Source organism: Coregonus clupeaformis, chromosome 15 (assembly GCF_020615455.1).
Source record: "Coregonus clupeaformis isolate EN_2021a chromosome 15, ASM2061545v1, whole genome shotgun sequence".
NCBI lineage: Eukaryota > Metazoa > Chordata > Actinopteri > Salmoniformes > Salmonidae > Coregonus > Coregonus clupeaformis.
In genome coordinates, this window is record NC_059206.1 from 6,216,533 (window position 1) to 6,233,710 (window position 17,178).

At 44.7% G+C, this 17,178-nt stretch overlaps 1 protein-coding gene across 1 annotated transcript; it reads left to right on the plus strand.

Annotated features, from left to right (window-relative positions):
* Window positions 1-9,918: 9,918 nt before the first annotated feature.
* Window positions 9,919-12,302, plus strand: LOC121583195 (zinc finger protein 664-like). The gene is made up of 2 exons (XM_041899389.2): window positions 9,919-10,188; window positions 10,725-12,302. The coding sequence occupies exons 1-2, from the start codon at window positions 9,996-9,998 to the stop codon at window positions 11,873-11,875; spliced, it is 1,344 nt and encodes a 447-aa protein (XP_041755323.1). The 5' UTR covers window positions 9,919-9,995; the 3' UTR covers window positions 11,876-12,302.
* The last annotated feature ends 4,876 nt before the right edge of the window (window positions 12,303-17,178 follow it).

Consider the following 17,178-nt stretch of genomic DNA (forward strand, 5'->3'; position numbering starts at 1 on the left):
GGGTCTCCAGTACCTCATTGACTGGGAGGGCTATGGACCTGAGGAAAGGACCTGGGTGCCAGCTAGTCGGATTGTGGATAGGACTCTCATCACCGCTTTCCACCAACGGCATCCTGATCAACCTGCAATCCGTAGGGGCCGCCCCAGAGGGATCCCTAACCGTCCTGCCCGCTCGGCTTCCTGTCCTGTGCCTGATCCTGTCTCGGGACCTGTCCCATCTCCCGACCACGGCCCTCCGGCTTCCTCCGAGGATGAGGACGTTCGCTCGGACCGTTCGGAGGAGTTCTAGCCCTCCTCCGGCTCCCCTCCTCCCGCCCGGCGTGGTGTTGCTCTTGGGACTTCTGGGGCCGTCCCTTGGGGGGGGGTTCTGTCATGAGCCCTCTCACTCCACTGGGTTACCACCTTAAGTTGTTTCCACTCTCTCTCTACTCAGCCTAACTAGCTCCACCTGTCCCTGCTCTGCTCGGCTCTAATTACTCTGCCAGCTGCGCTGCATTACCCACTAACCTCTCCCAGTATTTATAGCCCTGTCTTTCAGCTCTCCTTTGTCAGATCGTCTGCAAAGCTCACACCCGAACCTGTTGTGCTCGCGCTTCTGGCTCACCCCTGTTTTGTGACCCCGGACCTGCCTGATTCCTGGATACTCTTCTGCCCCAGGAAAACCAGACCTGCTTTCTGCCATTACGACTCCTGACTACTCTTCGACCCCGGTAACTCTGACCAGCCTTCTGCCTTGCTACAACGTATTTGGATTTCCCTTGAACTGTACTTCTGCCTGTTTTTATCCGCCCCGTTGTGTCTGTGTTTCCTCCCCCCCCCAGGACTTCTGGACCACCAACCACCGGCGTCATCGGACGCATCGCTGCCACTGGGGGGAGGCACAGACCCAGCACATCGGACGGGATAACCCCTGGAGCCTTCACTCACTCCCTACATCCCTTTCCCCTTAAGTTTAAATAAACTTTCTGGTGTGACGCAATTGTGGTCCTCTTGTCGTCTGTCTGAACCGTGACAAAAGCATCCTGAGACCATTCATGTGTGGGGTTGCTTCTCAGCCAAGGGAGTGGACTCACTCACAATTTTTCCTAAGAACACAGCCATGAATAAAGAATGGTACCAACACATCCTCCGAGAGTAACTTCTCCCAACCATCCAATAACAGTTTGGTGACGACCAATGCCTTTTCCAGCATGATGGAGCACCTTGCCATAAGGCAAAAGTGATAACTAAGTGGCTCGGGGAACAAAACATCGACATTTTGGGTCCATGGCCAGGAAACTCCCCAGACCTTAATCCCATTGAGAATGTGTGGTCTATCCTCAAGAGGCAGGTAGACAAACAAACACCCACAAATTCGGACAAACTCCAAGCATTGATTATGCAAGAATGGGCTGCCATCAGTCAGGATGTTGCCCAGAAGTTAATTGACAGCATGCCAGGGCGGATTGCAGAGGTCTTGCAAAAGAAAAGAAGGGTCAACACTGCAAATATTGACTCTTTGCATAAACTTAATGTAATTGTCAATAAAAGCCTTTGACACTTATGGAATGCTTGTAATTATACTTCAGTATACCATAGTAACATCTGAAAAAAATATCTCATAACACTGAAGCAGCGAACTTTGTGAAGACCAATACTTGTGTCATTCTCAAAACTTTTGACCACGACTGTATACTTAGTTTTACTTGCATTCAATACTAATTTCAGGTCAATAAAAATTTTCGGTAATATAATTAAAGTAGACTTTAGTTCAGATAGAGCCTTTTCAACTGTGGGGGCAATAGCATACACAACAGTATCATCGGCATACAAGTGCAGGTTACAACATTTTACAAACAAGTCGATATTGTTCATGTACAGTGAGGGAAATAAGTATTTGACCCCTCTGCAAAACATGACTTAGTACTTGGTGGCAAAACCCTTGCTGGCAATCACAGAGGTCAGACATTTCTTGTAGTTGGCCACCAGGTTTGCACACATCTCAGGAGGGATTTTGTCCCACTCCTCTTTGCAGATCTTCTCCAAGTCATTAAGGTTTCGAGGCTGACGTTTGGCAACTCGAACCTTCAGCTCCCTCTACAAATTTTCTATGGGATTAAGGTCTGGAGACTGGCTAGGCCACTCCAGGACCTTAATGTGCTTCTTCTTGAGCCACTTCTTTGTCGCCTTGGCCATGTGTTTTGGGTCATTGTCATGCTGGAATACCCATCCACGACCCATTTTCAATGCCCTGGCTGAGGGAAGGAGGTTCTTAACCAAGATTTGACGGTACATGGCCCCGTCCATCGTCCCATTGATGCGGTGAAGTTGTCCTGTCCCCTTAGCAGAAAAACACCCCCAAAGCATAATGTTTCCACCTCCATGTTTGACGGTGGGGATGGTGTTCTTGGGTTCATAGGCAGCATTCCTCCTCCTCCATACACGGCGAGTTGAGTTGATGCCAAAGAGCTTGATTTTGGTCTCATCTGACCACAACACTTACACCCAGTTCTCCTCTGAATCATTCAGATGTTCATTGGCAAACTTCAGACGGCCTTTATATGTGCTTTCTTGAGCAGGGGGACCTTGCGGGCGCTGCAGGATTTCAGTCCTTCACAGCGTAGTGTGTTACCAATTGTTTTCTTGGTGACAATGGTCCCAGCTGCCTTGAGATCATTGACAAGATCCTCCCGTGTAGTTCTGGGCTGATTCCTCACCGTTCTCATGATCATTGCAACTCCACGAGGTGAGATCTTGCATGGAGCCCCAGGCCGAGGGAGATTGACAGTTCTTTTGTGTTTCTTCCATTTGCGAATAATCGCACCAACTGTTGTCACCTTCTCACCAAGCTGCTTGGCGATGGTCTTGTATCCCATTCCAGCCTTGTGTAGGTCTACAATCTTGTCCCTGACATCCTTGGAGAGCTCTTTGGTCTTGGCCATGGTGGAGTGTTTGGAATCTGATTGATTGATTGCTTCTGTGGACAGGTGTCTTTTATACAGGTAACAAACTGAGATTAGGAGCACTCCCTTTAAGAGTGTGCTCCTAATCTCAGCTCGTTACCTGTATAAAAGACACCTGGGAGCCAGAAATCTTTCTGATTGAGAGGGGGTCAAATACTTATTTCCCTCATTAAAATGCAAATCAATTTATAACATTTTTGACATGCGTTTTTCTGTATGTTTTTGTTGTCATTCTGTCTCTCACTGTTCAAATAAACCTACCATTAAAATTATAGACTGATCATTTCTTTGTCAGTGGGCAAACAAAAAAATCAGCAGGGGATCAAATACTTTTTTCCCTCACTGTAAAAGTACAGGACCCAGAATCGACCCCTGCGGGACACCTTTCATAATATCCAGGAAACCTGATTTAACACCATCAGTAGATACACATTGAGTTCAATCTAGTCATTTTTAAACCAGTTACATGCAGCCTGGTCTAGGCCAATTGAAGAAAGCCTCTGAATTAGCAGTGAGTGATCAACAGTATCAACATTTATTTTGTCGCCACTCAGTTTTAGTTTCTATGCACAGGATACAGCAGGTGTAAAACCGTACAGTGAAATGCTTAACTTATGAGGTCTTTCCCAACAATGCACAATAAACGTTAATATAGATAAGAAATAGAAATATAGATATAAAATAAAACACGTGAACTGCGAGGGAAAAAAAAAGAAAGAAAATAAACACTAGAATGCTGTTAAAGTATACTGTATACAGGTGAGTGCAGTGCCAGTAACATTATTACAATGTGCAGGGGTACTGGAGTGATTGAGGTAGGAATGTACATGTAAACAAGGGGTAGCCCTTTCCTGCAGTCAAATGACCTAGTGGCCTCATGGGTGGAATGTTATTAATATTTTTCATAATTTCATATTTAATAGACATTATTTTGTTTCTATGTCAAACGGTTTTGTTATATTTCAGACTTCTGTCATGTATATAAAGTGTAATATTGGGATGCAAACTCAAAATGTAATACATTTCAACTCCATATCTGACATGGGGTACGGTGTCTTCTTTTTTTTAAGGCCATAACCGTGTGTGAGGTGTATACTTTTGTTTCAAAGTAGATTTGTTGAAGTTTACCAATAAACACTCTGTGTGACCCTGATTTAGCCTACTGCAGTAAAAGGTTAAAGTGGCTGGTAGCAGGATAAATACTAAAGGATAATAATAATCGTGATAAACAATATAGCAGCATCGGATGGTAATATTAATCCCTCAATCAATCAATCAATTATGGCAGCAGCGTATGAGGTGCATGGTAATGAGTGAGTGTGAGTGTATGTGTGAGGTGTCAGTGGGGAGTGTGTGAGCATGGGTGCATGAGTGTGAGTGTATGTGTGAGGTGTCAGTGGGGAGTGTGTGAGCATGGGTGCATGAGTGTGAGTGTATGTGTGAGGTGTCAGTGGGGAGTGTGTGAGCATGGGTGCATGAGTGTGAGTGTATGTGTGAGGTGTCAGTGGGGAGTGTGTGAGCATGGGTGCATGAGTGTGTGGGCATGGGTGCCTGTTGATCCTCAAACCGATGCTCCGGTACCACCTGCTGGACGGGAGCAGAGAGAACAGTCCATGGCTCAGGAGGCTGGAGTCCTTGGCAGTTTTTCGGGGCTTTCTCAGACACCGCCTGGCATGAACGTCTTGGATGGTTGGGAGCTCAGGTGTCTGTGTCAGGTAGAGACATGCTGTCACCTAGTGGATAAATGGTAGAACTTGAGATCTTTGCAATGTGATGACTCATTTAATAATACATTGATGAGTGCTTATACAGTGGGGAGAACAAGTATTTGATACACTGCAGATTTTGCAGGTTTTCCTACTTACAAAGCATGTAGAGGTCTGTCATTTTTATCATAGGTACACTTCAACTGTGAGAGACGGAATCTAAAACAAAAATCCAGAAAATCACATTGTATGATTTTTAAGTAATTAATTTGCATTTTATTGCATGACATAAGTATTTGATACATCAGAAAAGCAGAACTTTAATATTTGGTACAGAAACCTTTGTTTGCAATTACAGAGATCATACGTTTCCTGTAGGTCTTGACCAGGTTTGCACACACTGCAGCAGGGATTTTGGCCCACTCCTCCATACAGACCTTCTCCAGATCCTTCAGGTTTCGGGGCTGTCGCTGGGCAATACGGACTTTCAGCTCCCTCCAAAGATTTTCTATTGGGTTCATGTCTGGAGACTGGCTAGGCCACTCCAGGACATTGAGATGCTTCTTACGGAGCCACTCCTTAGTTGCCCTGGCTGTGTGTTTCGGGTCATTGTCATGCTGGAAGACCCAGCCACGACCCATCTTCAATGCTCTTACTGAGGGAAGGAGGTTGTTGGCCAAGATCTCGCGATACATGGTCCCATCCATCCTCCCCTCAAAATACGGTGCAGTCGTCCTGTCCTCTTTGCAGAAAAGCATCCCCAAAGAATGATGTTTCCACCTCCATGCTTCATGGTTGGGATGGTGTTCTTGGGGTTGTACTCATCCTTCTTCTTCCTCCAAACACGGTGAGTGGATTTTAGACCAAAAAGCTATATTTTTGTCTCATCAGACCACATGACCTTCTCCCATTCCTCCTCTGGATCATCCAGATGGTCATTGGCAAACTTCAGACGGGCCTGGACATGCGCTGGCTTGAGCAGAGGGACCTTGCGTGCGCTGCAGGATTTTAATCCATGACGGCGTAGTGTGTTACTAATAGTTTTCTTTGAGACTGTGGTCCCAGCTCTCTTCAGGTCATTGACCAGGTCCTGCCGTGTAGTTCTGGGCTGATCCCTCACCTTCCTCATGATCATTGATGCCCCACGAGGGGAGATCTTGCATGGAGCCCCAGACCGAGGGTGATTGACCGTCATCTTGAACTTCTTCCATTTTCGAATAATTGCGCCAACAGTTGTTGCCTTCTCACCAAGCTGCTTGCCTATTGTCCTGTAGCCCATCCCAGCCTTGTGCAGGTCTAACATTTTATCCCTGATGTCCTTACACAGCTCTCTGGTCTTGGCCATTGTGGAGAGGTTGAAGTCTGTTTGATTGAGTGTGTGGACAGGTGTCTTTTATACAGGTAACGAGTTCAAACAGGTGTAGTTAATACAGGTAATGAGTGGAGAACAGGAGGGCTTCTTAAAGAAAAACTAACAGGTCTGTGAGAGCCGGAATTCTTACTGGTTGGTAGTTGATCAAATACTTATGTCTTGCAATAAAATGCAAATTAATTACTTAAAAATCATACAATGTGATTTTCTGGATTGTTGTTTTAGATTTTGTCTCTCACAGTTGAAGTGTACCTATGATAACAATTACAGACCTCTACATGCTTTGTAAGTAGGAAAACCTGCAAAATCTGCAGTGTATCAAATACTTGTTCTCCCCACTGTATATGTCCTATTTTACACATGTAGTAGTGTGCATTACTATGCACGTGTGAATTGGAAATGTGTTTTTTGCATATCCCAACTCTCCTTGAGACACCCTCGGAAGAGTGGGATCACGGCCAGGGTCTTCCATTATCAACGGCGACCCTGGAGCAAGTGCCTTGCTCAAGGGCCCAATGCGCTAACCGCTAGGCTACCTGCCACCCTACTCATTTAATGAGATCTTATTAAAAAAAAAAAATCATATAACCCGACATGCAAGCATTTTTATATAAAATGGTGGATCTGACTGTTTACTAGGAAAACTTATGAAAACTATCTCAATCAAAACCTTTTCAAATAACTTTTTTCCTGGGCTGCAGACGGCTGTATTGGTTGGGGGTGCTGCAGCACCCTCAGCACCCCTACTTCCCGCGGCTTTGCGTGAGGAACAAAAAAAAAGATACAGAAGAGAAAGATATGATGTAACCTCCTCGAATATATGTAGATGAAGCTTATTTATTGTTTATTTATTCATGACTCTAGCGTCTTGGGTTCGTACTAGTTTGACTTATGATGACTAATTTATTAGCCTAATAAAGGATGCAAGACAGTGACAACTTTTGAGGGATCCAAGTAGCCTCTCCTGTGGTCGACCATAAAAACCTATTTGTGATGTCATAAAGGTAGTCCATGATGTAGCACGTAGCCCTAAATTAAAAGAGCCAGCAAATATTGTTCTCCAATCATCATAACTCGATTTGGATGCAAATAGTCCGGGTGGCCATTTGATTAATTGTTCAGCAGTCTTATGGCTTGGGGGGTAGAAGCTGTTAAGGAGCCTTTTGGACCTAGACTTGGCGCTCCGGTATCACTTGCCGTGCGGTAGCAGAGAGAACAGTCTATGACTTGGGAGACTGGAGTCTTTGACAATTTTTGGGGCCTTCCTCTGACACCGCCTACTATATAGGTCCTGGATGGCAGGAAGCTTGGCCCCAGTGATGTACTGGGCTGTACGCACTACCCTCTGTAGTGCCTTACGGTCGGATGCCAAGCAGTTGCCATACCAGGCGGTGATGCAACCGGTCAGGATGCTCTCGATGGTGCAGCTGTAGAACTTTTAGGATCTGGGGACCCATGCCAAATCTTTTCAGTCTCCTGAGGGGGAAAGGCATTGTCGTGCCCTCTTCACAACTTTCTTGGTGTGTTTGGACCATGATAGTTTGATGTACCTCTACAGTGGTAAATATTAAAATAAAAGCTTATTCCAAATTAAACAAACATAATTATGAATTACTGTATGTCTGGATTTGATTAGAGCTTTGATCAGCCTGAGCCTGATGAACCATATATTAAATACATTTTATGAGCCCTACATTAACAACATTTAATGAGCCCAAGCCCAAAAAAATCCCAAATGACTGTGCCATTATCCAATACATATTTGATATATAGGCTACTGCACATTACGCACGGCAGAAAAACATAAAAGCCCATAGATGTAGCTAGCTATATATGCACTCTTGGGTAAATAAATTAAACTAGCTCCAGTAGGCTAATCTTTGAGTGTGAACTTTATTACTGTACTGTGTGGTCCTCTGTAGCTCAATTGGTAGAGCATGGCGCTTGTAACGCCAGGGTAGTGGGTTCGATCCCTGGGACCACCCATACGTAAAAATGTATGCACACATGACTGTAAGTCGCTTTGGATAAAAGCGTCTGCTAAATGGCTTATTATTATTGTATTATACTGTATTATGGGAGGTGACTAGGGAGGTGACCAAGAACCCAATGGTCACTTTGACAGAGCTCCAGAGTTCCTCTGTGGAGATGGGAGAACCTTCCAGAAGGACAACCATCTCTGCAGCACTTCACCAATCAGGCCTTTATGGTAGAGTGGCCAGACGGAAGCCACTCCTCAGTAAAAGGCACATGACAGCCCGCTTGGAGTTTGCCAAAATGCACCTAAAGACTCTCAGACCATGAGAAACAAGATTCTCTGGTCTGATGAAACCAAGATTGAACTCTTTGGCCTGAATGCCAAGCGTCACGTCTGGAGGAAACCTGGCACCATCCCTATGGTAAAGCATGGTGGTGGCGGCGTCATGCTGTGGGGATGTTTTTCAGCGGCAGAGACTGGGAGACTAGTCAGGATCAAGGGAAAGATGAACAGAGCAAAGTACAGAGAGATCCTTGATGAAAACCTGCTCCAGAGCGCTCAGGACCTCAGACTGGGGCGAAGGTTCACCTTCCAACAGGACAACGACCCTAAGCACACAGCCAAGGCAACGCAGGAGTGGCTTCGGGACAAGTCTCTGAATGTCCTTGATTGGCCCAGCCATAGCCCGGACTTGAACCCGGTCGAACATCTCTGGAGAGACCTGAAAATAGCTGTGTAGCGACACTCCCCATCCAACCTGACAGAGCTTGAGAGGATCTGCAGAGAAGAATGGGAGAAACTCCCCAAATACAGGTGTGCCAAGCTTGTAGCATCACACCCAAGAAGACTCGAGGCTGTAATCGCTGCCAAAAGGTGCTTCAACAAAGTACTGAGTAAAGGGTCTGAATACTTATGTAAATGTGATATTTCAGTTTGTTGTTTTTGTATAAATTTGGCATTTAAAATAAAAATAAACGTTTTTTGCTTTGTCAATATGGGTTATTGTGTGTAGATTGATGAGGGGAAAAAATTATTTAATACATTTTAGAATAAGGCTGTAACGTAACAAAATGTGGAGGGGTCTGAATACTTTCCTAATGCACTATATATAGGGCTATATATAAATCTAGAACAGGATTATCTATTTTGGATGCAATTTTAATGGAGTTGATGGAGAGGGCGAGAGAGAGACTGTGAGAGTGCTCGCATGTGCACTGATTTAAAGCAACAATATTCGAGTGATACGCGTTTTAAAACTCTGCAGCTGCAATTTAAAAAAGTATAATCTTTAAATAAAAAAACAAGGTCACCCCCGAAAGCCAAATGGAGATGGGTAAATGAGACGCGCATTCAGTCTTTATATTACTGTAGTTTAGGCTATGCTGCAGCAAATGTAGGTCTCCATGCATTGTGAACTGCGCTCTATACTGAGATGGTCTGTCCCCACCCTGAGCGTTGATTCATCATGCAGAGGCTGTAGAGAAGCCCTATTTAGACATCACATATAATTTAATAGTTCAATTTCACACCATGCTGTTCATATAAATAATTTATTATAATTTTACCGGTTTCTCGCAGTTATTTATCCCGGGAAAAGGGAGTGGTTTTGGGCGCTAAATCCCGGGTAAATCTCGGTAACCAGGTTCCCACTATTCAACCCTAGTCCTGTTGTCTTCTTCTGTGGTCACAAGCACAGGAAGTGCAACCACGAGCTGCAAAACGCTACTGATCACCACTGAAAAGCTCGTGTAGTCTGCCTGGAGTGTTTTGACTATACTTATTCACTATACAAACAAGCCTCACACTCCAGTACAGTAGGTGGCGTTGTATGCACCTGTCAGTTGGTTGCGATTCGCCAATAACGCCTAAAGAAGACGCCCGGAAGTGCTTTTTTAGTGTCACTGAAGAGACGCTGTTTTTTTGTTCCGGAGCTAGCAATCAGTGCAAACAAGCTTGTAATTCAGTTAACTAGCAACCTAAACTTGCATTCTCTGAAAATGTCTAAAATACAGTTGTTCAAAGTGTTTCTCAACCAGCGATTAACAGCGGCTGCTGAGGAGATATTTGGGGCAGTTGAACAAACGATAGCAGAGTACCAGGAAGAATGTTCCCTTACAAAGGAGGAGAACGTACGTTTACAGAAGCTGCTGGATATCGTAATTAAACCTGAAATAAAGGTACATCGAGCAGGTTTGTCGCTTTAGCTGTCATTTTCTGTAAATAATCCCCAGTGGCACGTTTTTCCCAAAAGCGTCAATAGAACATTCCTCTAGCAAGGAATTATACCAGTTTATAGACACATTGATATGGTTCTAACGATGAATTTAGCCTTTGGGGAAACCTGGCCCAGATCGACTACAGACCGATGGTTCTAACGTTACATTTATCCTTAAAATGCTTTTGGGAACCGGGCCCAGATCAATGTCTATAAACTGGTATATAGCCTAATTCCTTGCTAGAGATAAATGTTATAGTACAAGCCTAGCCCATTAATAGACGCTAACTACCTTTAGCGCCTATTGACAATAGTATGTTTGGTGGACAGTACAGTGGTTTTTTTGTGGACCCCGGGAAGACATCTACAAAAGCTAATAGGGATCCAAATAAACATAAGACTATAAGGAGTAATGTTAGGTAGGCTCCTGTAGTCCATTATTGTGCTAGTACAGGCCTAGGCCAAAATCAGCGTTTGCGGTTTCATCCTCTATTTTTCTTTTTCTCTCCAGACCTCCAGCAGCTCATTGTCTCTAAGGAAGCAGTTCCCCTTGAGCAGCAACACTGTGAGAAGGAATGGAGCCCCAATCTGGGGCGGGAGGACCAAGAACTCACACAGATAAAAGAGGAACAGGAGGAACTCAGGACCAGTCAGGGGGAAGAGCAGCTTCAAGGGCTGGAGGAAGAGTTCATATTCTCTCCTGGCGTTGTGAAAAGTCACTATGATCAGGTTTCAAGTTGGACCGCACATTTTCCCAGCACCTCAAATGAACAGATCAACACAGAATCGGATGGAGAGGACTACAGAGTATTAGAACCAACCAGTGACTCCCAGACCCTCGCTGCAGTTAATCCAGACTGTTTTGCAGCTAACTCCATCGGTTCTCTAGTTTATCATATGAAAATGCATACGAAGGATGCAGACAATAGTGGTGTGTGTGAAAAACACTTTGATTCCACAGAGAGTATGCAAGATCACCTCCAAACTCATATTGACACTAGATTTTCTTGTGATGTTTGTAGTAAATGTTTTACTATGAGTAGTAAACTGAAAATGCATATGAGGTGCCACAGACGGAATCTACTTCCATGCCCTTTTTGTGGTAAATATTCCAACAGTGCTGCTAATCTGAAAGTACACATCAGGACCCACACAGGCGAGAAACCTTATCAGTGCCTGGATTGTGCGAAATGTTTCAGCTGTAAATCTAATCTGAAAAAACACATCAGATGTCACACAGGGGAGAAACCGTATCAGTGTCCTGACTGTGGCAAAGGATTTACTCAGAGTGCCCATATGGGGATGCATATGAGGATTCACACAGGGGAGAAACCACATAGCTGCAGTGTATGTGGCAGGTCTTTTAGCAATGGCCCTCATCTTAAAGTGCACATGAGGACCCATACAGGGGAAAAACCATATAATTGCAGTCTTTGTGATAAATGTTTTAGCAGTCACTCTGGTCTGACAGTTCACACAAGGACTCACACAGGGGAGAGACCATATATATGTCCTTTATGCAAAAAAGGCTTTACGTCAGCAAGTAATTTAAAGGCCCACAAAAAACGGCATACTAAAAGTAAAAGCAGTGTAGGTGTTATGGTTGCGGCAAATGCTTCACTACAAAGGAGTCCTAATGAAGGCACCAGTGGGAATAAATAAATGCTTTGTGGGGGAAAACATCATCATTGAGGACTGAGAGAAACATTGTAACTACAATCTGTGAAAGGAGATACTCAGTTCACTGCTCTTGGTTGAATAAGATTTGACTGAATTCGTTTAACTGGCGGAACATTGTAAGAAGCCCACATGTCAAACAGAGAGCAGTTGGTGGATTTCTGAGTAACAGGAGTCACTGACCAGTGCCCATTATAAGGCACAGGTTAATCTGGTAGTCCAGGACCAAATCCTGCGTGCATGGACCCATCTGATTCTGGGTGCAGTGTGTTGGTGTTGAAATCTACACATATTGTTCTAGGGGTCTAAAAATGTACCAGCTGTATGTTATGAATTTTTTACTTGGCACCTAGAGGTTGTAATTGTCCAGAAGGTATCACAGAATAAATGTCTGTTTACATTCAGAATAGTTTTTACCTGGTCTCTTCTTTCTCGTCTGTCATGAGCATGTGTTTCATGATCATACCATTTTATCAATGCTGTGAATGATAACTTGCACAACTCAACTATAATCTGATTCAAGGAATGCAAAGTCATTTTTGTAATGTTTCATGCACACTTAATAAACTACCTACAGTGCCTTCGGAAAGTATTCAGACCCCTTTACTTTTTCCACATTTTGTTAGGTGTACAGCCTTATTCTAAAATTGATTAAATTGTTTTCCCCCCTTAATCTATACACAATACCCCATAATGACAAAGCAATGTTTGCTAATTTATTAAAAACAAAAATATCACATTTACATAAGTATTCAGACCCTTTACTCAGTACTTTGTTGAAGCACCTTTGGCAGCGATTACAGCCTCAAGTCTTCTTGGGTATGACGTTACAAGCGTGGCACACCTATATTTGGGGAGTTTCTCCCATTCTTCTCCGCAGATCCTCTCAAGCTCTGTCAGGTTGGATGGGGAGCGTTGCTGAACAGCTATTTTCAGGTCTCTCCAGAGATGCTCGATTTGGTTCAAGTCCGGGCTCTGGCTGGGCCACTCAAGGACATTCAGAGACTTGTCCCGAAGCCACTCCTGCGTTGTATTGGCTGTGTGCTTAGGGTCGTTGTCCTGTTGGAAGGTGAACCTTCACCCAGTCTGAGGTCCTGAGCGTTCTGGAGCAGGTTTTCATCAAGGATCTCTCCGTACTTTGCTCCGTTAATCTTTGCCTCGATACTGACAAGTCTCCCAGTCCCTGCTGCTGAAAAACATCCCCATAGCATGATGCTGCCACCACCATGCTTCACCGTAGGGATGGTGCCAGGTTTCCTCCAGACGTGACGCTTGGCATTCAGGCCATAGTCCGCTGCGCCACTTGGGAGGCCCACATCTAACATATTCTAATGGCTCATGAAGAAACTTTTGCCCCGTCCAAAATCGACCCCTGCACTGAAGAGCAATATGCCTACAATTCCAAGAAGACAGCAAGGTGGACTGGATATTTACTATCTTGGTTATTTTCCAATATCCACAAGTGAAAAGGGAGATCAATTTGGAAATAGGCACTTGACTGAGTTTGCAGACAGATGGGGGCTATGAAGACTTGATAAATCTCATCCTCTATCCAGTGGTTCTCAAACCTCTCCCAGCCGATCCATGTATTTGATCTATTCCAGAGTTAGCACACCTGATTCAACTTGTCAACTAATGCTGCGTTCGTAACCAAGTGGGAGGTGGGAATTTACCAGTTGTGAAGTCGTAAATACCAGTTGGATGCATTCATATGCTTTGAACTCGTTGAGTTCAGGGTCCTCTGTAGCTCAATTGGTAGAGCATGGCGCTTGTAACGCCAGGGTAGTGGGTTCAATCCCCGGGACCACCCATACGTAAAAGTGTATGCGCACATGACTGTAAGTCTCTTTGGATAAAAGCATCTGCTAAATGGCATATTATTATTATTATAACAAAGTTGTGAAATATCTGGGGGTCACAGATGAGAGGTTTGAGAACCACAGCACCATGCATTGGTTTACAGACGGGCAACTCCAGTCCTCGGGGGCCTGATTGCTGACATACTTTAGTCCCAGCCCCAGCTAACATACCTGACTCCAATAATCAACTAATAACCATGGGTCACGTTCCCCTGCTCAGACGTTGCATGTATGAACCGTGCCACGTCATCGACTGTCAGATTGCTATCATACAAATGTATTTATAAAGCCCTTTTTACATCAGCAGATGTCACAGTGCTATACAGAAACCCAGCCTAAAACCCCAAACAGCAAGTAATGCAGATGTAGAAGCACGGTGGCTAGGAAAAACTCCCTAGAAAGGCAGGAACCTAGGAAGAAACCTAGAGAGGAACCAGGCTCTGAGGGGTGGAGGCCGGGTGGAGATTTTATGAGTACATGGCCATTTAAGGCCAGATTGTTTTTCAAGATGTTTAAACATTCATAGATGACTAGTAGGGTCAAATAATAATCAGTGGTTGTAGAGGGTGCAACAGGTCAATACCTCAGGAGTAAATGTCAGTTGGCTTTTCATAGCCAAGTATTCAGAGGTCGAGACAGCAGGTGCGGTAGAGAGAGAGAGTGGAAAACAGCAGGTCCGGGACAAGGTAGCACGTCCGGTGAACAGGTCAGGGTTCCCTAGCCGCAGGCAGAACAGTTGAAACTGGAGCAGCAGCATGACCAGGTGGACTGGGGACAGCCAGGAGTCATCAGCCCAGGTAGTCCTGAGGCATGATCCTAGGGCTCAGGTCCTCTGGGGGGGAGAGAGGGAGAGTGAGAGAATTAGAGGGAGCATACTTCAATTCACACAGGACACCAGATAAGACAGGAGAATTACACCAGATATAACAGACTGACCCTAGCCGCCCGGCACATAGACTATTGCAGCATAGATACCAGAGGCTGAGACGGGGGGGACGGGACGGGGGGGGATCAGGACCAACCAGGCAGGATATAACCCCACCCACTTTGCCAAAGCACAGCCCCCACACCACTAGAGGGAAATCAACAGACCACCAACTTACTACCCTAAGACAAGGCTGAGTATAGCCCACAAATACCTCCTCCACCGCACAAGCCCGAGGGGGTGCAAAACCGCACAGGAAGATCACGTCTGTGACTCAGCCCACTCAAGTGACGCAACCCTCCTAGGGACGGCATGAAAGAGCACTAGTAAGCCAGTGACTCAGCCCCCGTAATAGGGTCAGAGGCAGAGGATCCCAGTGGAGAGAGGGGAGCCGGGCAGGCAGACACTGCAAGGGCAGTTCATCGCTCCAGTGCCTTGCCGTTCACCTTCGCACCCCTGGGCCAGACTACACTCAATCATAGGACCTACTGAAGAGATGAGTCTTCAGTAATGACTTAAAGGTCAAGACCGAGTCTGCGTCTCTCACATGGATAGGCAGACCATTCCATAAAAATTGAGCTCCATAGGAGAAAGCCCTTTCTCCAGGTGTTTGCTTAGAAATTCTAGGGACAATAAGGAGGCCTTCGTCTTGTGACCGTAGCGTACGTGTAGGTATGTACGGCAGGACCAAGTCAGAGAGTTAGGTAGGAGCAAGCCCATGTAATGCTTTGTAGGTTAGCAGTAAAACCTTGAAATCAGCCCTAGCCTTAACAGGAAGAGGCTAGCACTGGAGTAATATGATCAAATATTTTGTTCCAGTCAGGATTCTAGCAGCCTTGTTTAGCACTAACTTAAGTTTATTTAGTGCTTTATCCGGGTATTTGGAGAGTAGAGCATTGCAGTAGTCTAATCTAGATGTGACAAAAGCAGACATTTTTTGACAAAACGTTTTTGATTTTTGCAATGTTACGAAGATGGAAAAAAGCTGTCCTTGAAATTCTTGACATGTTCGTCAAAAGAGAGATCAGAGTCCAGAGTAACGCAGAGGTCCTTCAGTTTTATTTGAGACAACTGTACAACCATCAAGAATAATTATCATATCCAACAGCAGATCTTTGTTTCTTGGGACCTAGAACTAGCATCTCTGTTTTGTCAGAGTTTAAAAGTTTTAAAAATTGCCGCCATCCACTTCCTTATGTCTGAAACACAGGCTTCCAGGGTAGGCAATTTTAGGGCTTCACCATGTTTCATTGAAATGTACAGCTGTGTGTCGTCCGCATAGCAGTGAAAGTTGACATTGTGTTTCTGAATAACATCACCAAGAGGTAGACTATATAGTGAAAACAATAGTGGTCCTAAAACGGAACCTTGAGGAACGCCGAAACGTACAATTGATTTGTCAGAGGACAAACCATCCACAGAGATGAACTGATATCTTACCGTCAGATAAGATCTAAACCAGGCAAGAACTAGGGTTTCTAATCTCTCCAAAAGAATGTGGTGATCGATGGTCATTTACCACCTTCACGAGTGCAGTCTCAGTGCTATGATGGTGTCTAAAACCAGACTGAAGCATTTTGTATACATTATTTGTCTTCAGGAAGGCAGTGAGTTGCTTCACAACAGCTTTTTCCCCAAAAATTGAGAGGAATGGGAGTTTCGACATTGTTTTTGGTCATTTAGCAGACGCTCTTATCCAGAGCGACTTACAGTTAGTGAGTGCATACATTTTCCATACTGGCCCCCCGTGGGAATCGAACCCACAACCCTGGCGTTGCAAGCGCCATGCTCTACCAACTGAGCTACAGGAGGCCGCGATATAGGCTGATAGTAATAAAGCCTCTCTTGAAAAAGCCAAACCTTGCCACTTTTAGTGAGTTTGGTACACATCCGGTGGATAGGGAGCCATTTATTATGTTCAACATAGGAGGGCCAAGCACAGGAAGTAGCTCTTTCAGTAGTTTAGTTGGAATAGAGTCCAGTATGCAGCTTGAAGGTTTAGAGGCCATGACTATTTTCATGAATGTGTCAAGAGATATAGGATTAAAAAACTTGAGTGTCTCCATTGATCCTAGGTCCTGGAGAAATTCAAAGAGGAGTCCGTAATTTGCTTTCTAATGATCATGATCTTTTCATCGAAGAAGTTCATGAATTTATTACTGCTGAAGTGAAAGCTATCCTCTCTTGTTGAATGCGGCTTTTTAGTTAGCTTTGCGACAGTATAAAAAATACATTTAGCATTGTTCTTATTCTCCTCAATTAGGTTGGAAAAATAGGATGATCGAGCAGCAGTGAGGGCTCTTCCATATTGGGTATTATGTAAGGTTACATTTTGATCCTCAGGTGGTTAACCGATTTTTGTACTCCGACGTCCTTGGGTAGGTGGAGGGAATCTGGAAGGGCATCTAGGAACCTTTGCGGGAGGCGCTGGGGATATGGTCACTAGTGTAACCAGGAGGAGAGGCCTGATTTAACACAGTAAATTCATCAGGCTTGAGCCATGT

Bases quoted from the DNA above. Each gene is read 5' to 3' on its own strand.
- LOC121583195 (XM_041899389.2), top strand. From the start codon at position 9,996: ATGTCTAAAATACAGTTGTTCAAAGTGTTTCTCAACCAGCGATTAACA. The intron at 10,189-10,724 runs GTTTGTCGCTTT...TTTTCTCTCCAG, and splicing joins AATAAAGGTACATCGAGCAG to ACCTCCAGCAGCTCATTGTC.